Source organism: Podarcis tiliguerta (assembly GCF_965153285.1).
Source record: "Podarcis tiliguerta genome assembly, chromosome: 8".
Taxonomy (NCBI): domain Eukaryota; kingdom Metazoa; phylum Chordata; class Lepidosauria; order Squamata; family Lacertidae; genus Podarcis; species Podarcis tiliguerta.
In genome coordinates, this window is record NC_139541.1 from 75,979,070 (window position 1) to 76,003,370 (window position 24,301).

Genomic DNA, 24,301 nt, shown 5'->3' on the forward strand with positions numbered 1-24,301 from the left:
TTGTCTTTGTCCATGGAGTTTTCTTGGCAGGGATACTGGAGTGGCTTGCCGATTCCTGCTCCAGGTAGATCACGTTTGGTCAAAACTCTCCACTATGACCTGTTCATCTTGGGTGCCCTGCTCGGCATAGTTCATAGCTTCTCTGAGTTCTTCAAGCCCCTTCGCCACGGCAAGGCAGTGATCCCTGAAGGGATCCATGACAGATCGTGAAGCTGAGGCTCCAATACTTTGGCCACCTCATGAGAAGAGAAGACTCACTGGAAAAGACCCTGATGTTGGGAAAGATGGAGGGCACAAGGAGAAGGGGACGACAGAGGACGAAATGGTTAGACAGTGTTCTCGAAGCTACAAACATGAATCTGACCAAACTGCGGGTGGCAGTGGAACACAGGAGTGCCTGGCGTGCTCTGGTCCATGGGGTCACGAAGAGTCGGACACGACTGAACGACTAAACAACAACAACAACATGCCACCTTGAATTCCTTAGGAGAAAAAAGTTAAATAAATAAATAAGCCACCTCTTCTCCAATGCCACAAGAAATTTTAATGAAACACACAATTAAAAATGCAACGTTGTGAACTCCAGAATTATTTTATTATTTTGCCAGACATTATTCACGTAAAAAACAAGAAAAAAAACAAGATCAAAGCAAACAGGCATATTTCAAATCCAGCAATTAAACCTACCCTCAAATGTGATGGTCAAATTTGTAAGCTTCCATGGGCTTACAATCTGCACCCAACCACATTATCAGGTCAAGTCTGTGGTAAGCATCATTCTGCTAATACTGCAATATGGCACTCAGGCTACATCAACACAGCAGCTTTCTTCGTGATAGTGGCTTTGGTGTCACCTGAGGCACTGTATGGCAAAAAGTTCTTCGTAGGCAACAGGCATGGAAGTAGCTAACTGACTTCATAAAGAGGTTGCCTTTGACAAATACAGCACCATTATAAGGTGTTCAAGGAAATCTGTACACAATCTGCATCTTCAATACAATCTTGGAAGGCATTCTTGTCTCCCACTTCCAAGTGGAATTTTTTTACAGCTTCCTTTTTGCTTACTAACTTAATACAAATGTCAGAGAAGAAGAAAAAGGAAGTGTCAGTTCCGATAGGGGGCAGGGGCAGGGATCCTGGCAAATATATTAATATGTGGGTGTGTCAGGGAAGAACAGAAGCTAAACTAGGGGACACCCAAATGCCCTGGCTAACACACCACCAACTACACACCTTCTTAAACAATTCAGTAGTAAAATCAACAGCTACTAAGCCCTTGACCACCTTCGAAAACCTTCTCCTAACAGCAACAGAACATGGCAAGGGGATGGTATCCACAATATACAATATACAGATGGTACCTAACACCATGGAAACTGGTGCTGATATGCCCAGGAACCTCGCCAAAACGCTGGAGAGGCTGGACCTCCACAGGCACATACCACCACATGTGGTGGGAATGCCCCCAAGCCCAACTCTTCTGGAAAGCAGTCATACAAGAAAGAAGCAAAATAACTAAACAGGTACTAGAAGACACCCCAGAACTGGCCCTACTAAACATCTTCCAAGATAGCAATGCCCACTCACACTATAAAGAGCTCATAGCCCACCTACTCTCAGCAGCCAGAAACATCATAGGCAGACACTGGAGGGACCTGTCAGGAATAAACATGGAACACTTGTATCAAGTAGTATGGGAAACAGCCTTACTAGAAAAGCTAATCAATAAACTGAGACTGAAACTGACATGGGGAGAAATAGAAGAGGATGCCTTCACCACCACTGTCTCACGACAAATGTAACTGATCTGTAGGCCTTTCCCTGCTTGATCACAAGCGCCTTATAAAGTTAGAAGCCAGCGATCCAGCAATTCTGGGGACAATACCAGGCAAAAAACATGTGGCAACATCTACCAGACCACCCAACACCCCTGCAAACCAAGATGGCTTCTTGATATTTTCAGCCTGTTGTCTCAGCTGATTAATCTCCCCATTTAGTCGATTTGCTTCTTTCAGAAATCCATCCTTCAGCAAAGCCTCTTGCTCCTGCAAAAAGAGAGAGCATTCACATCAAAAGAAAAAAAGGGGTGTGATTCGGCTTTCGGTGTGCTTAAGAATACTTCCAGCCAAACCGAAAGACAAAAGCTTTCTTCTGGTGTTCTAAAGAAGGCATCTAATTGAATGGAATTTAAGTTTTTAACGTCATTGTCTGTGCCACTTGACAGTCAAGGAGATGGCTCAGATCACGACGAACTTCCTTCCAACCCCAGAAGCTTCACTCCACAGCTGAGTGTGTCTCGCAAGGATGCCTGACCAGGAAAAACACTGCTAACTAAATTAGATAGGGGCCCTGGGATTGTGAGGAAGAGGGCTAACACTCCCCTGAGCCTGACTTGATGCATTTTGTAAGGAAGCACAGAACTCCAGAACCACCCAAACTAGCATTCTTGTGTTTGCTTGTTGCAAATAGAGAAGAGGCCCAAGATGGGCCTGTGATAGTTACCCTGAGTTTACTCTCCATCATCATATTCTGCTCTTTCAGTAGATTGTCCCTTTCTTTCACCATCTTCTCCTCCAGCTGATGGATGTTCAGCTCGTAGCTCCGTTTCTGATCTTCCATCTTCTGTTCCAGCTCAGCTTGCTTCTGCTTCTGGATCTCCTGCTCTCGCTGCGCAGCTTCAGCCTTTGCCTTCGCCTCTGTCCCGGGAATGAAAAAAAGGAAGAACGAATAACTGCAGGTGTGCAGAGCCACAAGATATTGTTCTACGGTTACTGACTGCTATGGAGTTTGGATTTGGCTAAAATAGGGTTAAAGGGGCCAGAATTACTGCTTGAAGTTTGTTAATGCTCAGTGGCCCTGCATACCATTCATATCTGTATTTGGAGAAAGTAGGAAGCCCCAAAACAACTAGAAAATAGAAAAGTTGTAGCAGAAATAAATGCTCCAGAGCAGTAGTTTGTGGGACAGATTCAAGTGAATACAGTCTTACCTCGGGTTACAGTCTTGAAAGACCTACATTGGCTCCCAGTACATTTCCGAGCACAATTCAAAGTGTTCGTGTTGACCTTTAAAGCCCTAAATGGCCTCGGCCCAGTATACCTGAAGGAGCGTCTCCACCCTCATTGTTCTGCCCGGATGCTGAGGTCCGGCGCCGAGGGCCTTCTGGCGGTTCCCTCATTGCGAGAAGCAAAGCTACAGGGAACCAGGCAGAGGGCCTTCTCGGTAGTGGCGCCCGCCCTGTGGAACACCCTCCCATCAGATGTTAAAGAAATAAACAACTACCTGACATTCAGAAGACATCTTAAGGCAGCCCTGTTCAGGGAAGTTTTTAATGTGTGACATCTTAGTGTATTTTTGGTCTTTGTGGAAGCTGCCCAGAGTGGCTGGGGAAACCCAGCCAGATGGGCGGGGTACAAATAATAAATTATTTATTATTATTATTATTATTATTGACGCTTCAGGTTGCGTTTTTTCGGGTTATGGACCTGCTGAAACCCAGAAGTACTGAAACAGGTTACTTCTGAGTTTCGGCGGTCGTGCATGCGCAGAAGCGCTGAATCGCAACCCGCGCGTGCGCATTCAAGTCAATTAATGAATTCTGTTGCCCTAGCGCAAGAATTCCACTTAAAAAAGAAACTTTTTCTGCTGTTAGGAAAGTGACAGACAATTGAACTGAAAACTGTGGGATGTGAATGAGTAAAAGGGAAAATGTATAAGCACCCTACAAGCAAGTCAGGATGAATGTTCCATGTCATAAACAAATCACAATGAATGCTCAGCAAACGTTGGATTTAATCAAACCTCTGCAAAAGCTTTCTGCAAGCAGATTATTATTATTTATATACAGCCCTATACCATCAGCCTTGAAAAGCACATAGAGCTGAAAGAAAAAGTGGGAGAAAATGTCTCTTTTTCCAACATGCTTCTATGTCATTTTCAAGGGGTAAAAAGATAACCACACCCAAAACCTCATGACCAAGTGTGCAGCATGTGGGGAGGCCCAGAGTCTTCATGGGCCCCAGGGGAAGACCTCCAGGGAGCCCATTGTTGACCACTGCCCCATGCATGCTACTTTCCCATCCCCCTACCTGCCATTTCCTTCTCTTTCTCTGACAGAGCTTGATCACTTAGCAGTATGGCTCTGCCGACATTCTCCTTCTCCTTGAGGAACTGCTGTAGGACTGTCTCTGCCTGCAACAGAAGAGTCAGCAGAGTGAATGAAGAGAGGCCAGCTAAAACAGATTGGGTCCCCTGCCTGCTTCAAGTTTCCCATTTTTGCTTAATAAGGTGAGAAAGGAGAAATACAAATGCATGAACATTTCTGCAGTGATGTTAATAAAGTAAAGAGGAAGGGAGACTGTCTGAAGCATGGACTGTGAGAAGATAGCTGGCCCAGATGGCCTTTGACTCCCTGGCAGGCACCCCTTTCATTTCAGGCACAAAGTAGATCTCATCATGCAGCTGAGGGTTGTGGATTTCCTTCTTCTATTACCTCTGTATTAAAAAGGACTCCTCCTGAACGGTTAAGTCCGGTCAAAGGCAAATACGGGGCTGCAGCGCTCCTCTTGCTTTCAGGCAGAGGGTGCCAGCGTTTGTCCACAGACAGCTTTCTGGGTCATGTGGCCAGCATGACTAAACCACTTCTGGCGCAATGGAACGCCGTGACAGAAACCAGAGCGCACAGAAATGCTGTTTACCTTTCCGCCACAGTGGCACATATTTATCTACTTGCACTGGCTAGTTTCCGAACTGCTAGATTGGCAGGAGCTGGGGCAGATCAATGGGAGCTCAACCAGTCATGGGGATTCAAACCGCCAACCTTCTGATCAGCAAGCCCAAGAGGCTCAGTGATTTAGACCACAGCGCCACCCACATCCTCTGTATTATTCACCCCTAGAATTGTGGCCCTGTAAGAGCCTAAGCAGATATGTTGAGGGGATGCCTGTGATTGGATCTGCTAGCATTCTGAAAGTTACTTAACACTGCTGGGGACTGCACATCACATCAGAGCAGCCAGGATGGAAGAAAAGGTCATCTGCTTCCCTGAGCTAAACAGCCCTCCAAATATCCCATAACACAAGGATCTCTCAGGGCCACTGTGTCCTAGTCCAATCCGCAATCTCTAGCAATTGATTTTAAGTAAATTTCAAAGCACTGTGGACTTCCTGTGTCGCATCTACATAGATCCTAAATTGGGAAGCTCAGGCACATTGCTAGGGAAGCAGAACAACCTCCCACAATCTCTCTCCCAGGCTACTTTTTATATGTCTCTCGACTGGACCAGGAATCTGAGCTTGTTTCAGCTGTGTGCCTTTCTGTTTGCTACCAGGTTGAACAATGAGCTATTAGACTGCAGTCAGACACGCCTTAATTTTTCATGGATTCAGAATTTTAAAAATGGTGCAATTGTGTAGCAAGAGTTGTTGTTGTTGTTGTTGTTGTTGTTGTTGTTGTCTTATACCATCTGGCTGGGTTTCCCCAGTCACAATTTCAGTACCCAATCTCCAGCTCTGGTACTCAGATATGAACTTTGCACCTATTTCAGCCACACCTATGAAATGTGTTTCAGGTTTTGGCAATTTGAATTCTGAGAAAACCACGATTTGGAGTGCACCCCCACCCTCCAATTAGCCGAGCTATTATAATGCCCCTTTAAGATGTTCATTCAGCAGCCCTCGCGCTTCCTCACCATCACTCCTTTCTTCTGTTCTTGGTGGTATCTCTGTTCCATTTCCTTCAGGTCATCCGAAAACAGCTTGTGACCGCCAGGACAGGAGTAAACCCCTTGTTTGATGTTTTCCTCCAGCTCCCCAGACAAGGACATCAACACAGCCCAACAGAGTTTTGAAGATTCCTGCTCATTCTTTTGGCAGAAGCCCTCCTTCATCTGGTCCATGGTTTTCTGGCAACACAAACAAAATAAAGCTGAGACATAGCTAAGCACTTCAAAACATTTCTAGTCTGGGAGAACAGACTTTGTGCGCCCAGATTTATTTTCAGAATAAAATTGTTCAAGACATTTCTTAACCACCCTCCACCAAAAGATTCTTGTGTGGTGAACAAAAATCTGAATATTTGGGTATAATATACACTTTGCAGCATGTTAATATACAGGGGATCAAGGGACAACCTACCATGAGTTCCACCTGGAACCGTTGTTGGTCATCCTTGAAGGCACGAGCCAGGAACACCTGCAGGGCCTCCTTCTCGCACTCGGCATGGATCCCCAGCAGCTCCTGGACCGTCTCCGTAGGAAGCTTCAGCTTTTGATCCATCAGCTCCCCGTAGCGCATCTTAGCATCATGGATAGCAGCCGAGTTCTCAATCTCAGCCAAGGCCAGCACTGCGCTCTCCATGCAAGGCACTTGCCCACTGCGAATGGTGTCCACATAGGTCGTCACTAGGTTCGCCAGCACTACCGGGGGGGGAGAAAAGGAGGTAGTTGTGGGAAGACACACTGAACTGCCTGTGCCTGTTGTGTATTGAGTCAAAGGATTTTATATCTGTATTATTATTGTCTATATTTGCATTAGGGTAAAGTAACTGCCTTTTGGTTTCAGGGGGTACAGCTACTATTGGTTCATTTAAACTGCTGTATTTGGATCCTCTGTCTTATTGGTTTCCTCCAAAAGGCAGGACTGTGATTGCCTGATATTGTTCCCTCCAAAATGTATCCTTTCTAGCTAGTCCCCTGTCCCTATAAATGTAGCTTTCCCCTCCTCAGTCTTCAGTCTTGTTTGCTGTAATAAAGAAGTGTTACTAGAGAACTGTCTCCAGCAGATTATGTCAAGAGAGCTGAAATCACAAACCCCACGTCACAACAACTGGCGACGAAGGTGGGATCCGGAATGCTGAGGAGCGGTTAAACGCAGCCCTGCCTCAGAGTCCGGATTGCAGCTAAGAACAAGACTCACTGGCCAGCTGAGAAGACGACCCTGCCACAGGACAATGGAGAGTCCAAGGGTATTGGAGCCCTTCCAGCCATCAGAGCCCCACACGTGGGAAGACTACGTCGAACGCTTCGAGTTCTTCGCAGTGGCTCAAGGGATCACCGATGCCAGCAAAAGAAGGGCCACATTCCTGAGCTACTGTGGGCCTGAGACCTTCAAGCTGGCCAAGGCATTGCTTGCTCCAGCGAAGCTAAGTGAGACATCTCTCAAAGATATTCTTGCCTGCCTAACAAGCCATTTGGCGCCTACTGAGACCAAGATGGCCCGGCGGATGGAGTTTCATGAGAGGCAGCAGCGTGCTGGGGAGTCTGTATCTGCATTTCTAGCTGAACTGCGGAAGCTCGCTCAGCACTGCGACTTCCAAAATCTGGAAGAGACTCTCCTGGATCGGTTTATCGGTGGTCTGAGCAGCAAGAAAGCCAGAAGACGCATCGTGGCTAAAGAAGAGGTTACCCTTGCTTCAGCCTTGAAGGAGGCCACCGCCACGGAGAATTATGAAAGAGAGGAGCTTGATGCCAGTCGCAAGGCCCCTAAGCCACAGATAGAAGTTGCGCATGCCATGGACGAGCTAGAGGCTACTCCGAGCCAGAGCCCAGTCCGTGGGGTCGAGTCAGTGCGTCAGGCCTGCACAGGGCACAAAGATCACCGAGGCAGGTGTCCAGGTTGTGGCGGAAACCATGAGCGGAAGAGTTGTCGTTTCCGGGATGCTATGTGCCGGACGTGCGGGAAGACAGGTCACATCGCCAGGGTCTGTAGATCGGCGGCGTTGGGAGCGACAGGAACACCTAGACTGGAGCATCGCAGACCGCCCACAGCAACCCATTTTCTAAAGGACTGCCACTATGTAACGGAGATCAACGGGAGGGTCGTGCAGTTCCCAGCGCAAGGCAAGGCACACGTCAAGGTGAAGATTGAGGGTCAGCAGTGCGACATGGAGGTGGACTCCGGATCTGGATTCACTATCGTGTCGGACCAGACCGCGAGGACATTCTTCCCCAGGGGTAAGTTGCCCCCTCTGGAGCCCTTCCCGGCAACCTTGCAGTCATACTCAGCGGGCCGCATCCATGTTATGGGAATGTGTGCCGTGAGAGTTCAGTTCCGGGACAAACAGGCTGTACTCAAACTGGTGATTGCGAAGGGCAGTCGCCCCAGTCTCCTGGGCACTGACTGGTTCCCCGCCCTGGGACTGAGTATATCAGGGCTTAATTCAATCCAAACCTGCCCTGAGATGAGCGAGGCATTATGCAAAGAGTTTGCTGGTCTCTTTAATGGAAAACTGGGTTGTTATAAAGGGCCCCCAGTTGACTTCGAGTTGGACCCTGGGGTGGCCCCAATCCGACTCAAACCAAGGCGAGTGCCATTTGCACTGCAACCCAAGATCGAAGCAGAGCTGGATAAATTGGTCAAGCAGGGAGTTCTCTCACCCGTGGACTCTGCTAAGTGGGAGACTCCAATCGTCACGCCCCTTAAAGCAAATGGGGAAGTCAGGATCTGTGCAGATTACAAATGTACTATCAATAAGGCACTCAGGGGAAACTCATACCCCATTCCAGTCGTATCACATCTGTTGGCTAAACTGGCTGGGGGCAAGGTGTTTGCCAAAATTGACCTGGCACAAGCCTACCAACAGCTGCCAGTAACCCCACAATCAGCGGAAGCACAGACTATTGTCACACATAAAGGGGCGTTCAGAGTTAACAGATTACAATTTGGAGTTTGTGTGGCCCCAGGGATTTTTCAAGGGCTCATGGAACGCCTGTTAAGAGGTCTGCCGGGGGTCTTGCCATTTTTTGATGACGTTTTGATTGCTGGAAAAGACCCACAGGAACTGGTTGCGCGTGTCCGTGCAGTATTGCTCAAGTTCAAGGAGGTGGGGTTGCAACTGAAAAAGGAAAAATGCAGTTTTGGGGTGCCAGCTGTGGATTTCTTGGGGTTTAAAATTGATGCATCAGGCATCCACCCCACAGATGCTAAGATTAAGGCCATCATCGAGGCACCACGACCACAGAACAAGACGGAGTTGCAGTCATTCCTGGGACTTATTAACTTTTATCATTCGTTCTTACCCCATAAAGCTTCGGTAGCTGAACCATTACATAGACTGTTGCAGAAAAAGAATGTGTGGCGATGGGGGCAGGGGCAGCAGAAGGCTTTTGACTCCTTGCGAAGAATGCTGAGTAGCGGGAGCGTCCTTGCTCATTATGATGAGTCAAAGCCGCTGGTCCTGGCATGTGATGCCTCTCAATACGGCCTGGGGGCGGTGCTGAGTCATAGGGAACTGGATGGGTCGGAAAAGCCCATCTCTTTCTATTCCCGTACGTTGTCGCCCACGGAGCGCAACTATGCTCAAATTGACAAAGAGGCGCTTGCAATTGTGGCAGGAATCAAAAAGTTCCATGATTATGTGTACGGTCGCCATTTCTCCATTGAAACGGACCACAAACCACTGTTAGGGTTGTTCAACCCGAACAAACAAACGCCACAAATTCTCTCCCCCAGAATGTTGCGTTGGTCTATATTCCTGAACGGGTTCCAGTACACCTTGACCCATGTGCCGGGGAAACGGTTGTGCCACGCTGATGCGCTGAGTCGATTGCCCCTTCCTGGCGGGAGCAATGAGGATCCCGCTCCAGCGGAGCACATAATGATGCTGGAAACACTTCCGGGGGCTCCTGTAACGGCTACTGATATAGCTGAGAAAACGAGGAAAGATGCTGTTCTCTCCCGTGTGCTCACTTGGGTGGGGAGGGGGTGGCCAGGTGGTCCGCATGAAGACAAATTCAGGCCTTATGCGACAAGGCAGCACGAGTTGTCCATGCATAAGGGTTGTCTCCTGTGGGGAGATAGGGTGATCATCCCAGCACCACTGAGAAACAGGGTGCTTGAGACGCTTCACATGGGACACCCGGGAATGGTCAGGATGAAGTCGCTAGCCCGATGTTATGTGTGGTGGCCTGGAATGGACCAGAACATAGAACAATGGGTACGAACATGTAAGGCATGCCAAGAGGTGCGGCCAGAAGTGGCCAGAGCACCAGTTCACTGGTGGGAGCAGTCCAGATCTCCCTGGAGCCGGCTGCACTTAGATTTTGCTGGGCCATTCCAGGGGAAGGTCTTTTTGGTTGTCGTCGATGCATATTCCAAATGGTTAGAAGTGGCGATGGTCCCTAGCATGGCATCAGCTGCCGTAATCAAGGTGTTGAGGCAGCTGTTTGCAACCCACGGGTTACCTGAGACCATTGTATCAGATAATGGGGCAGCTTTTGTATCCCAAGAATTCAGGGCATTCTTGGCTGATAACTTCATAAGAGGGGTCACATCCGCGCCCTTTCACCCATCCTCCAATGGGCAGGCTGAGCGCATGGTAAGAACAGCCAAAGAATCCATTGCGCGCTTAATGGAGGGTAACTGGTCAGCTCGCATCGCGCGAATGTTATTTTTGCAGCATGCGACGCCGTGTACTGCGACGGGCAAGTCGCCAGCTGAGCTGCTCTTGGGTAGAAGACTGGTAACGGTGCTGGATTATGTCCACCCGGATAAAATGCCAAACCATAATTCAAGAGCAACCCCCCAGGCTGAGACTGACACAACAAGGTATCTCGCCCCTGAAGATCTGGTCTGGGTGAGGAACTATTCACGAGGTTCGCGGTGGGTGGCTGGTGTGGTCACCCGGGCTAGTGGACCTGTGTCCTATTATGTAACCTTGGAAAATGGGCAAGTTTGGAAGAGACATATAGATCAGCTGAGGCGCCGGGCGCTCAGCAGGGAGGAGTCAGATAATTCATCCCTGGCTAACGACGCAGAGCTGCAAGACCAGAGTGAAAATGGCCCAGAGGTGCAGTCACCAGGGGCTTCAGCAAATGAACCAGGGTCTGCTAGTCCTCATGATGACGAGGTACAGGTAGGGAACCCTGAGATGTCTGGGACTCCATCTGTTCCTGAGGAAACCCCTATAGCAGCCCCTCTACCACAGGTAACACCCAATCCAGAACAGGCAACGCCTGTTGTCAGGAGATCAAGTAGAAGTTGTAGGACCCCACAGTACCTGAGAGATTACGTCTGCTGTGCTCACTAGGGGGGGAGGGGTGTTGTGTATTGAGTCAAAGGATTTTATATCTGTATTATTATTGTCTATATTTGCATTAGGGTAAAGTAACTGCCTTTTGGTTTCAGGGGGTACAGCTACTATTGGTTCATTTAAACTGCTGTATTTGGATCCTCTGTCTTATTGGTTTCCTCCAAAAGGCAGGACTGTGATTGCCTGATATTGTTCCCTCCAAAATGTATCCTTTCTAGCTAGTCCCCTGTCCCTATAAATGTAGCTTTCCCCTCCTCAGTCTTCAGTCTTGTTTGCTGTAATAAAGAAGTGTTACTAGAGAACTGTCTCCAGCAGATTATGTCAAGAGAGCTGAAATCACAAACCCCACGTCACAACAGATAGCAGCCGAGTTCTCAATCTCAGCCAAGGCCAGCACTGCGCTCTCCATGCAAGGCACTTGCCCACTGCGAATGGTGTCCACATAGGTCGTCACTAGGTTCGCCAGCACTACCGGGGGGGGAGAAAAGGAGGTAGTTGTGGGAAGACACACTGAACTGCCTGTGCTCAGAGTGGCCCACTGGAATGCAAACCCAAGTAGCTAGGATGGTGGGCCAGATCCCAAGCTCCTCCCTGGGGCAATCATGGCAGGTGCACAGGTCCAACCAGCTAGTCTGAGGAGGACTACACAGTTACCAGGACTCACAGCGGCCATTGACAAGGTGTCCTCCAGGGATGGTCTTTTCCTTGGATGTACTATAGATGTAACGGCAGAACTGGCCGGCTTGTTCCACAAAGTCGGGCTCCAGCTGGCTCTCCTGCATCGACTCCAGATGGGGCAGGTTCTTCCTAGTAGTGGGTCGGTCAAAAATGAAACACTTGCGAGTGGGGAAGAACATCCGGATGCATTTGCGAGGCAGGTTGTACAGCTGAACATCAGAGGCATCGCCTGGAAAGAAGACGATGGAGATGTTAGCTATTTTCCTGAGTCATGCAGGGGTTTCACCCTCAAAGCCTTCATGATGAAGTAGCCTCCAGAACCAGGGTGACTCTTTACTTGCAGGATGGCAGCTGTTAACAATCAGTATTATTGGTGCATATAAAGTCCAATACAATGCATTTGAGCCCAAGAGAGGATCTTTTTGCTTCTTGCTTCAAAAACTCTTTCATAGCAGTAAGACAGCCTTTCTCAACCTGTGGGTCCCCAGAGGTTGTTGAACTACAACTCCCATCACCCCTAGCTAGCAAGGCCAGAGCTCAGGGATGATGGGAGTTGTAGTCCAACAACATCTGGGGACCCACAGGTTGAGAACCGCTGAGTTGCTGATTTGTCTGTCCTCACAAACGCCTCCAGACACAGCATCTGCTTGAAGTTTCCACACTCCCATGTTGTTGTTGTTGTTGTTGGTCAATTAAACAACAACAAGACAACCTCCAACTCCCTCCCCTCCTATATAAGAAACACACTCACTTTTAAAGGGAGTTAACAAATTAACAAGGCAATGAGTCAGCATTTCTGTGACCTTAATCGGAGTCACAAGATTCTGCAGCTGTTACATTACATAGGTTTTCTTTCCCCCCAGTACAAATCACTCTTTGTAAAATACATTTTCTAACAAATACAGTACCAGTACAAATATTAACAGGAGATGGGGAGCTTGTGGGTAAATCTGAAATGGCACATGGAAGTGCAAAGATACCAGAGGGTTGGAACATGGAAGAGGAAAAGTGGGATTTGAGCAAGGCGGATATTTCATACTACAGAAGGGAAGGCATACTATACTTCATGCTTATCCTTATTAAGTACATAGGCACACAACCCTTTCCCCTCTTCCTTGCTTCCCCCCCATTCTGACTCTTAGATCTAACTTTAGATGGCAAGCCTATAGGCATGAGTTTCTAAGTTTTAAGCAACAACTAGTAATTTCAGATGCATTATGAATTCTGAGTTTTTTTAATATATATGCTAAAAACAACAGTCTCATGCACTTTAAAGACTAGCAAGTATGTTATGGCATAAGCTTACTCTCTCAGGTGCATGGAATGTTATCCCAAGTTGGCAGATATATACACACATGCAAGTTACAAAGCTGGGTTAGCCAGCCTAGTGCCCTCTAGGTGTCATGGGACTGCAACTCCCATCATCCCTAAGCAATGTCCATGCTGACTGCAGCCTACCAGAGCTGGCAGTTTGTGGGGGTAACGCTCCGTTCTGCAAAGGCAAACCTCGCACAAAGACGTGCCACAGCAGGTCAATGTTACGCTTGCTTTCCCTGACCTTTTGCCTTGTTGGCTAGAAAACAGGGTTTCCCCCCTGACCTTTTGTCCTTTCACAAACTGTTTGCTTAGACATATTGCTTGGCTGGAGCATGGCAGGGAAAGCAGATGTTATCAAGTATGGGGGGAGGACATTTGAGGGAAACACCTGCTGTCATGTGAATTTGCTAATGCTGGGAATGTGCTTAGATGGAAATATGTTAAAGTTCAGAGTGGTTTCACTACTGCTTTGCAACTGTTGATTTTTGCCAATAAAAGAGGCTCTGCCAAGCTAGTCGATTAGCTTGCTTCCGCATAGCTCACTCACATTCAACCTGTGGTCTCAGTTATTCCTACAGCTGTTAGTAAGTTAGCAAGATTCCGTTGTGTTTGCTGCAACAGAGGAACTTGGCTACCCCTTTGAAACAGTTTATATACAGTGGTGCCCCGCAAGACGAATGCCTCGCAAGACGGAAAACCCGCTAGACGAAAGGGTTTTCCGTTTTGGAGGTGCTTCGCAAAACGAATTTGCTATGGGCTTGCTTTGCAAGACGAAAATGTCTTGCGATTCCTGGGGTTTTTTCCCCTCCCCCCCCCCTTTCCCCCAAGCCCCTAAGCCGCCTAACAGCTGTTAGCTAAGCCGCTTGACAGCTGATGGCTAAGCCGCCTAACAGCTGATCTAAGCTGCTTATCAGCTGATCTAAACCGCTAATAGCCTTTTAGCAGCTAATCCGCTAATCCCTTAAGCCTTTAATAGCCGCTAATAGCCTTTTAGCAGCTAATCCGCTACTCCCTTAAGCCTTTAATAGCCGCTAATAGCCGCTAAACCGCTAATAGCGCTAATACGCTAATGGGCTTGCTTCGCAAGACGAAAAAAACCGCAAGACGAAGAGACTGGCGGAACGGATTCTTTTCGTCTTGCGAGGCACCACTGTACTGTATTTTATTGTGGTTTGCTGCAACAGAGGAACTCGGCTACCCCTTTGAAACAGTTTATATACTCTATTTTATTGTGGTTTGCTGGGAAGAATTTTGTGCAGAGGAAAGCTGCAACTGTTTCAAATAAATGTGATGTGTAAACACATCAAACATGCTTTGAAACACAACTCTGCTAGGTAGTAAAGACATGACGTTAACACACCAAGACTGGTATTAAACTAAAGCCACATTCACACAATACTGTACTTCAAAGCACTATGATACCATTTTGACCAGTCGTGGCTTCCCCCAGAGAATTCCGGGAACTGGAGTTTGTTAAGGGTGCGAAGAGTTGTTAGGAGACCCCTAATCTCCCCCCAAAAGCTACAATTCCCAGAGTGGTTTAACAACCAACACTCCTTCCCAAGGAACTCTGTAGTCTGGGAAGGGAAACAGTAGTTTCCCAACACTTCTCAGCACCTTTAACAAACAGCACTTCCTGGCATTCATTGGGGGAATCCATTGAATTCGCCCGCCACTGTCAGTACCTTTCCTTAATTTCAAGGAATGTTCCAGATACTCGTCTTCAGAGATGGAGCGCCCATTCAGCTCCAGCTGCAAGGTGAAATCCCGCAAGGCCCAGACGAAACTTGGGAAGAAGCGGACAAACTCAGCAGAGTCTTCCAGTCCCTCACTGCCACCCCCGGGGGACGATTTGGCTTTGATGCGCTCCGTGAGCTCTGTCACATAGCTGTTGGCCAGGTTTAGGAATCAAGAGACCAGTTGCCTGCACAGGGGGAATACACTCCTGTGACTTTTCATTGACCTGACTCATCTTCCTCTTGGCGTCCTCCCACTTGCCGGCTTTGACTTCTGCCTTTGATTGTGGACTGCTCTCTGCCACAGATTCTTCCTGCTCACTAAACCCTGTTACCTCCTCATCTTCTTTTGTTTTCTGTTTTTTATGTATATAATTTTTATTCAATTTTCTGTTTTACAATTTCAAATTCTCATTTTACATCCTTAAGATATCAATGACTTCTCTTCTCTTTCCATGGTTCATTTTACATATCTTAAATCCCTGCATATTGTACAAAAAACTATACCAATCAGTTTACCGTTATTGCATCCATCAAAACTCATTTACACTGTTGAATTTATCTTAATGTTGCCAGCGTTTTCAGCTGGGCACAATTATTTTCCATATATTCAATAAACATTTTCCAATATTTTTAAATGTATGTTCTTCTTGTTCTCTTACTCTGTATGCTAAGCCTGCAAGTTGTGCATATTCTGTCAAGTTAAGTTGCCATTCTTCTTTGGTTGGAACCTCGCTCATTTTCCATTTTGGGGCTAACATAACCTCCTCATTTTCTGAGACTTCCTCTTCCCAGTCTGACTCCTCCTCTTCTAAGTCATCACCAACTTTGAACGGTATGATTTACTGCTGGCTTGCTCTGTGGACTTGTGGGTCACAATACCAAAAAAGGTTGAAAACCTAACACTACAAAAGCTAGAGTTGCACCCGTTGTTCTGCACACTCTCATCTCTGGCCCCACTCACCACTGACACATGGCCCCTGGAAGGTTGCACATAAAATAAGGTGGCCCCTGGGCTGAAAAAGATTTCCTACCGTTCTAGAGTAACAAGAGGCAATGTCCTAAGGAGAGACAGCCAGTACAGGACTTCCTCAAACTCCCTCCAGCAAATGAAAATCAGAGTAAGTGCTTGGGAAGGATACTGAAGCTGATCCATAGCTTGCTGGTCAATGGCACCAAAACTGTTGTAGACCAGGGTGCTGCTCAGGAGCACAGCCAAAGCGAAGATCCAGGTGTCGTTTTGAGTGTCGCCCTAAGAAAGGAGGAAGAAAGTGTGGCAATCACACAGGGTCCCCGGCCATTTCACCGTCTATTGATCCCTGTGCCACCACTTTATTTCTCGCTCCCAACACCCAAGCCCTACCTGGGACAATACTGAGTCCAGTCAGGGTTAAATTGGAACATAAACGTTTGTCTATTTATTGCAGTTTAACAAGCGTGTGGTTTCATAAACAGTAACAGTCAATTGCATTCATGGGGTGCCTATCCAGACCTATAACTTCCACTACCTGCTCTCACTCACTAAACCACCTCTCAGATATTTACTTGTCTTCCTAGCCCCTAACTGTTCATGACTCAGCTTATTTTGCTACACTAACTCAACCTACCCACAGACTCTATTCCAACTCACTCCCACTCCAACCAACCACCCAACTCCCAACTCCCCCAACCCTCCCAGAGCTGGTTTTATAATCCCTCTGACTCCAAGCCCCTGGGTCCAGCACTCTCTCAGATGTTAACGTCACAGAAAGCTGTTAGGTTCTGCTTCTCCCCTTCCACCGCAGTGTTGCTGCAAATATTGTTCACAGAATCATAGAACTGATCCCATGACCCTGAGGATCATCTGGTCCAACCCCCTGCGATGCAGGAATACAATGCAGCTGTCCCATACGGGGATCGAACCTGCAACCTTCACATTATCAGCTCCATGCTCTAACCAACTGAGCTGCACAATACATAAGTACTGATTCATTCTCAAGTTATTTGTTGCTTTTACTTGGCCCTGGCAAAGCTGGCGTAGCGGGCTAAGGACTGCCACTGACGCAGTTGCACTACTGAGAACCAAAGTGCTGTTGGTGCTGGGCTGTCCCTAAACTCCCTTCCTTTGAGCCCCGATTCTGGGTTTTTAACAGCAGCTAGTCACGTCAAAATCAAGCAGGGAAAGCTTTGCCCAACACTTGTTCCCATGCCAGAGAAAAGCTTTTCAAGGATTATGATTATTATTATTATTATTATTATTATTATTTTATACCCCACCCATCTGGCTGGGTTTCCCTAGCCACTCTGGGAGGCTTCCAACAGAATATTAAAAATACGATAAAACATCAAATTAAAAACTTCCCTAAACAGTTTCTGCTCCTCAAGCTGATGCTATTGTTGCCAGAAACAAAGTGGCAATTCTAAAGCACAAGTGTGCAAGGAAGTTGAGAAATAAACATTGGCGTAGCGATGTTTGCTCATGTAGGCTCGAGCTTGTCCTTTGCTATCCCATACCACTGTGGATGGGAAAGCAATCAGCATCAGATTCACACTACTGTATAGACCTTCCTCCAGCTCTCAACTTCAACTGACTGGAAATTCCAAAAATTACATAAGTTGTGCTGAGCCATCAAAATCCCAGCAGCCAAAATAATTAGTCATACTTGGGGATTTCCTGTAGTTTACAAAGAGGTCGGCAGCCTCACACCTGCTTGTTTTCACAGTCCCTTTGCCGAGACCTGATTTCAGCCTCAGAGTGGCACTTTGAATGTATAAAACATTTATCTCTGTTGCTGTGTGCGTTTTCTGGTTCTGTAGACAAATATCTGGCAATGATCCTTCAGCAGCTGGGTACGGTGGCAGGTATGTTGCTCCTGGCCCTGCCACAAATGCTGTTATGTCCTTTGCCCGTACATGCTAGGCAGAAATTCAGCAGGTGCGCCATCCAAGAGTTCAGAATTACCTTTTCCACATCACCTAGTCCCTCTGTATCCAGAAGCACAAGGGTTTGACCAGGCCTGCCAGGGTAAGGGACGCACCACATCCAAATTCCCTTGGTCTTTGACTGCACCGTAGAACCCAGGGGGAAACCTAACCATGGAGATAACCAAATTTTTAGGATTTAGGAAGCCAGAAACATGTGAGCTAGTAAGATCAGGGAACGGGGCTGACGCCCTTTCTCTTGGAAGGCTCTTACGTCTTAAACAGATTACAGTGGTACCTCGGGTTACATACAGTTCAGGTTACATATGCTTCAGGTTACATACCGTATTTTTCGCTGTATAGGACGCACTTTTTCCCCTCCAAAAATGAAGGGGAAATGTGTGTGCGTCCTATGGGGCGAATGCAGGCTTTCGCTGAAGCCTGGAGAGCGAGAGGGGTCTGTGCGCACTGACCCCTCTCCCTCTCCAGGCTTCAGGAAGCTATCCGCAAGCCCTGGGAGCCCGCGGGAGTCCCCCCTGGGCTCCCCCGGCTTGCGCAGAGCTGCCTGCACCTCGAAGCCCAGGCGCGCTGAGCAGTCGCGCCGGGGCTTCGGGTAGCTGTGCGCAAGCCGCGAGAGGGCTCCCCCGGCTTGCGCAGAGCTGTCTCTTATCCCGAAGCCCCGGCACGTTGAGCAGTCGCGCCGGGGCTTCGGGTAGCTGTGCGCAAGCCGCGGGAGGGCTCCCCCGGCTTGCACAGAGCTGTCTCTTATCCCGAAGCCCCGGCACACTGAGCAGTCGCGCCGGGGCTTCGGGTAGCTGTGCGCAAGCCGTGGGAGGGCTCCCCCGGCTTGCGCAGCGCTGCCTCTTATCCCGAAGCCCCGGCACGCTTGGGTAGCTCTCCGCAAGGCGCGGGAGCCTGCCGCTGGGCTCCCGCGGCTTGCAGAGAGTTGCCTGTTCTGTGGGCTGGGGGGGAAATAAATTTTTTCCCCTTTATTTCTCCCCAAAAAAACTAGGTGCGCCTTGGCTCCACGGTGACGCGCCGGTCCTGGAAGCCGGAGGAGGAACTGATGGGGCTCCTTCTGTTCCTTCTCCAGCTTCGCTGAAAGGCGCTGCGCCTTCTCCCTCTCTGCGCACCGCCTCTCCTGTGAAGGAGGGGCGCTGCACAGAGAGAGAGAAGGCGCAGTGCCTCTTCAGCGACGCGTCTGTCCTGGCTTCTGCTTTAGCCCTGCGCAGCCTCTTCGGGCAGGGGGAGCCTTCATCCCACTGCCCTGAAGAGGCTTGGCGCGGTTACCCAGAAGCCAGAACAGCCACACTGTATCCCAGAAGCCAGATCCCTCTTGCTCTTCTGGCTTCTGGGGTTCAGAATATTTTTTTCTTGTTTTCCGCCTCCCAAAACTAGGTGCGCCCTATGGTCTGGTGCGCCCTATGGTGCGAAAAATACGGTACTCTGCTAACCCAGAAATAGTACCTCAGGTTAAGAACTTTGTTTCAGGATGAGAACAGAAATTGTGCTCCGGCGGCATGGCGGCACCGGGAGGCCCCATTAGCTAAAGTGGTGCTTCAGGTTAAGAGCAGTTTCAGGTTAAGAATGAACCTCCTTAACGAATTAAATACTTAACCCAAGGTACCACTGTACAAGTGACAACATTTCAGGGGTGTAGTTCACTCTCCCACACAGGGGGGTGGGGTGGTAGGAAAAGTGGGCTTCTGTTTAGGAAACTAGAAAGGTTCTTGACACTGAATCAGCCCATCTAACCCAGTATTGACTACGCTGACTGACAGCAATTCACCAGGGTTTTCAGACTACGAACATTCAACCTGGGAACTTATACACGCAGATCAGATACTCTACTAATATTCTACATTTTACAAAGAGATGTACCAGGAAAACTAGGATTAGAGTCATGCTGGACTCTTGTAGAAGTTGTGTCCAAATTGTTGCCTTGGAACACATTAACTGTCTTTGAATTGTTGTTGTTGTTTATACCCCACCATCTGGCTGGGTTTCACCAGCCATTCTGGGCAGCTCCCAACAGAATATTAAAAACACAATAAAACACCAAATATTAAAAACTTCCCTAAGCAGGGCTGCCTTCAGATGTCTTCTAAAAGTCAGATAGTTGTTTCTTTCCTTGACATCTGAAGGGAGGGTGTTCCACCACCAAGAAGGCCCTCTGCCTGGTTCCCTGTAACCTCACTTCTCACAATGAGGGAACTGCCAGAAGGCCCTCAGCACTGGACCTCAGGGTCTGGGCCGAATAATGGGGTGGAGACGCTCCTTCAGGTATACTGGGCCGAGGCTGTTTAGGGCTTTAAAGGTCAGCACCAACACTTTGAATTGTGCTCGGAATAAGTTACTACATGATTCTCTCTGCACAGAAGGGCACTCTGTGGTCCACACACACCCACCCCATTTGAGCATAAAACACTTAAATGTAGAGTTTACTCCCCTCCCTCTCGAGGGTTCACTGCAATTTTCTCTCTCACCTGAGTTTCTGCCAGCTAGTTTGTTCATGAGGTAGGACTTGCCCGTTCGGTAGAGTCCCACAATGGCAACCACCACCACCGGCTGGCGAATTTCAGAGAGCTGGCGAAGGGCCTTTTCACAGACAAAGAGCTTCCTGTCCCTGTTCTCGATCAGGCAGATGGGCTCGGACACGTGGCTTTCGGGCGCCATTGCTCTAAACCTTAAAGTACTGTTTGGGGTAGGAGACAGATGGAAAACCAGGAAGAGTCACCATGGGATATATTTCATGTACACCTATGAATCAAAAATATGAGCTGCACGGATCCAGCAGCCAGAAGAATCAGAAAGATGCTATTTATTTATTTATATTTAGATAGATGTTTGTTTGTTTGTTTTTTGTTTTGACAAAGTAATAATCACAAATATATAAGAATAAAAATGTGCACCCCACCTCCGAGACCATTCCATTGCAACTATCTAACATCCCAAAATTTCAACAGGTCTTGCTATGGTTTGACCCCTTTCCGTTTTAACAGTACAAATTCTACAAACACTCTCCCTGTTTCCTCAAAATCATTTCTCCTGCATATTCCCCGTCTTATCTTAATGGCACATATTACTTAATAATTAATAGCTATAACCCACCCCTCTTTATCCCATTTTTCCATTTTATATTCTGCTTGCCCCTTCCACTTCCTAGCTATCGTAATTCGTGCAGCTGTCAATAAATTTGTAAGCAAGTCTTTCATAGCCTGTGAACCTTCCACCCCATTGTAAATAGATAATAATGCTACCTCTGGACTTTCGGTCAGCTTTAATGCAGTGATTTCTGTTATTTCCTTAAACTCCCTTTGCCAAAAAAAGTTTACATATTTACAGCACCACCAGTGAAGATAAGATAGATGATTTATAATGTGCACAAGCAATGTGCAAATAAATCCATTAATATTATTATATTTATTACCATTTGAACAACTTGATGGTTTATTGCAAAACCGCTGACGAATTTTTTACAACAAAACCGCTGACGAATTTGCAAAGCTAAGCAGGGCCAGTTATAGTTTCGATTTGGATGGGGAACCACCTGTTGAGATTCCTGCACTGACCCTCAGGGTTCCTTTCAAATCTACAATTCTCTGACTCTATGATTCTGTCATCTCGAACATGGGTAGGCAAGCTAAGGTCCGGGGGCCGGATCCGGCCCAATTGCCTTCTAAATCCAGCTCATGGACGGTCCGGGAATCAGTGTGTTTTTACATGAGTCAAATGCGTCCTTTTATTTAAAATGCATCTCTGTGTTATTTGTGGGGCATAGGAATTCGTTTTTCCCCCTTCAGAATATAGTCTGGCTCTCCACAAGGTCTGAGGGGCAGTGGACCGGCTCCCTGCTGAAAAAGTTTGCTGGCCCCTGATCTAGAAGGTTGCAGGTCCCACATCCCTGCATTTGTGGCCCTGAAATGATTAAAATAGCATTCTCCCTTTAAACTCTGCCTTCACCTCTCTCCTCTTCCTTCGTTTTTCTTGCGTCATATTTTAGACTGTAAGGTCCTCAAGGCAAGGAGCTAACCTTTTGCAAAAACACCACGCATATTGAAGTTACGACAACAACAACAATAATATTGTTTTAATATTTTAAATTTTCTGTAAATTGCCATGGCTTTTATTGGAAATGAAAGGTGGCGTACAATTTAGACAAACAATTTTTTTCTGTTACTGTTATTATTAGGAAGAAACTATGTTCTGAGCAGTTTGTCTGCAATGTGCAAACTTCTCACCCAAGAATCTCTGGGGAGCCCCGTGTTTCCAGGAGCACCGTTTCAAAACCACCAAGTTTGGGGGGTCTCCCTCCCTCCCTGTGATAATTACTGAGGCAGTTAAAACTTGCTTCGGTTTCCGGATCCAGGCCCTGCCTTGCCCAGAGACACACAGAGGATCCGGAAGGTTGACTGGCCTCTTTGCAGCCTGCAAAGCAACCCATCGCGCAAAACCACAAACCGCACAGGGTTCGTGTGGGAATCCCCAGGCCGATTCTCACGAGACACGCACCAATGGGGTAATGGTGCCAAATGCTTCTTAGTTAGCATCATAGGAGCCAACTCCTAGGGGGCCGAGGTCCCTTCGCCCCGCCCGCCCCCCGACAATAAAATGTTTGAGGGGGTCGCGGCCCCCCCGCATTGCCATTCAAACAATGTGCGTGCGCCGTGTCATGTGATCGATTATGTGGTGCGAGGCTTATCTCCCCCCCCCCCCGCAATTTGATTGAAATTGACACCCCTGGCTATTTCCTTAGCTCATCGCTCCCCCCCCCCCCTCCAGCTTGGCGCTAAACCAGCCTCAGACGCGCGGAGACATTTGGCAGCACCTCGTAAGCAAAAAGAGCTTCGCTTCGGCGCCGCTCCAAATGGTTGGCTAAAACTAGCTCGGGTGGGGATCCCAGAATAAACAACCGGCCCTTCGCTGCCCCGTGAGCGCCGCTGCTCTGCTTTTGCATGTGCACCAGCAAACCGATCCTCCGCGGGTCTACTCGGAAGTAAACCAGACGGCGACGGCTCTCCCCCTCTCCTCTCGCGCAGGAGCGCGGTGGTTCCCAACTTTCCGGTGCAACGTCTACTCAGAAGTAAGCCTTCCTTTAACCCCACGGGGCAGGAGTGCCAACTTGGCCCCGGGGCCGTGGGTGCCATGCAGCGTGCATGACCCTGGCACCGAAATTTGTGGGTGCCCGGTCCCCTTCATGGGGAATTTTGTGGGCGATGGCGCACCCACCAGGGTCCCAGGGAGTTGGCACCTATGCAACGACGATGACTCCCGGGTAAAGAGGGCTGGGATTGCACGTGTGGATTCTCTCCAAGCTCCGCCTCCGCGGCTGTTCAGCAACTGGAATCGCGGCGAAACTGCCGACCGCGGCGGGGTCCGCCCGAAACGCGGCCCGGGCGCTCTCCTTACCTCCCGGCAGCAGCAGCAGCAACAGCAGCAGCGGCCTCTGGCTCCCAGACCTCCCGCCGACCCTGCTAACTCTGGCTCCTCGCCTGCCCAGCGGGGCTTTTGTTCGACCAGGAAGTGAAAGTGAAAGTAGCTCCTGATTGTAAGCGCAGGATTCCAGTAAGAGCGGAGAGTTCCCGGCAGCGCCACCCGCGTCCTCCCTTTCTGAGTTTTTATCTGCCTTCAAGCACGGATCTGGGTGTTTCTGAACCGTTGCCAGTTATGTATGCCCTTTTATGGACGCTGTTTTGTATTATTTTATTAATACTATTGCCTAGCACCAGTTTGTTGTGGACTTTGGCTAGAACAATAAACTTATGAACTTGATATATGCCTAGCTTTTGTGGGATTTTAGTGTTGTGAGTTTTTTTTTTTGGGGGGGGGAGTCCCTGCGACGGGGTGAGGTCCCATTGCTCGGTCCCTGCTCCTGCCAACCTAGCAGTTCGAAAGCACGTCAAAGTACAAATAGATAAATAGGTACCGCTCCAGCAGGAAGGTAAATGGCGTTTCCCTGCGCTGCTATGGTCCGCCAGAAGTGGCTTAGTCATGCTGGCCACATGACCCGGAAGCTGTATGCCGGCTCCCTCAGCCAATAAAGTGAGATGAGCGCCGCAACCCCCGAGTTGTCCGCTACTGGACCTAATGGTCAGGGGTCCCTTTACCTTTACCTATAACGAAGGGAAGTAGCTTTGTGCCAAATGGGTGCTCCCCCTCAATCACCTGGCTGGTAGGGGCAGCAGAGTCATGTGTGAGAGTTGGAAGCAGCCTTCAGGCAGAAGCCAGGGAAGGAAAGCCATGCTTGATTTCTGTTGTCAGGGTGGGTAGGTGGGCGGGTGTGTATGCATATAGCTAAATATGCAAATAGGGATGGTGTGGTCTAAAACACCGAGCCTCTTGGGCTTGCCGATCAGAAGGTCAGCGGTTCGAATCCCCGCAACAGGGTGCGCTCCCATTGCTCTGTCCCAGCTCTTGCCAACCTAGCAGTTCGAAAGCAAGTGCAAGTAGATAAATAGGTATCGCTGCGGCGGGAAGGTACGCACTGGTTTCCGTCATGGTGTCCCGTTGTGCTAGAAGTGGTTTAGTCATGTTGGCCACTTGACGCGGAAAGCTGCCTGTGGACAAACGCCGGCTCCCTCTGCCTGAAAGCAAGATGAGTGTCATCGCAACTATAGTCGCCTTTGACTGGACTTAACCAT

At 48.4% G+C, this 24,301-nt stretch overlaps 1 protein-coding gene and 1 long non-coding RNA gene across 2 annotated transcripts; one reads left to right on the forward strand and one right to left on the reverse strand.

Annotated features, from left to right (window-relative positions):
* Positions 1–576: 576 nt before the first annotated feature.
* LOC310684331 (guanylate-binding protein 3-like) lies at positions 577–23,142 on the reverse strand. Its single transcript, XM_083455309.1, has 11 exons — positions 23,070–23,142; positions 20,147–20,355; positions 17,701–17,828; positions 15,902–16,011; positions 14,709–14,911; positions 11,693–11,935; positions 6,135–6,415; positions 5,690–5,902; positions 4,089–4,191; positions 2,503–2,696; positions 577–2,045 (listed from the first exon to the last, which is right to left on the reverse strand). The coding sequence occupies exons 2-11, from the start codon at positions 20,334–20,336 to the stop codon at positions 1,830–1,832; spliced, it is 1,881 nt and encodes a 626-aa protein (XP_083311435.1). The 5' UTR covers positions 20,337–20,355; positions 23,070–23,142; the 3' UTR covers positions 577–1,829.
* Positions 20,255–23,432, forward strand: LOC310684921. Its single transcript, XR_014514968.1, has 2 exons — positions 20,255–20,357; positions 23,089–23,432. It is a non-coding gene; the product is annotated as an uncharacterized lncRNA (long non-coding RNA).
* Positions 23,433–24,301: the final 869 nt, after the last annotated feature.

Coding starts and splice junctions, on each gene's coding strand:
- LOC310684331 (XM_083455309.1), bottom strand. CDS start 20,336: ATGGCGCCCGAAAGCCACGTGTCCGAGCCCATCTGCCTGATCGAGAAC. Junction 11,936..14,708: donor TTCCTTGAAATTAAGGAAAG/GTACTGACAGTG, acceptor TCTTCTTTCCAG/GCGATGCCTCTGATGTTCAG. Junction 6,416..11,692: donor ACACCTTGTCAATGGCCGCT/GTGAGTCCTGGT, acceptor CCCCCCCGGTAG/TGCTGGCGAACCTAGTGACG.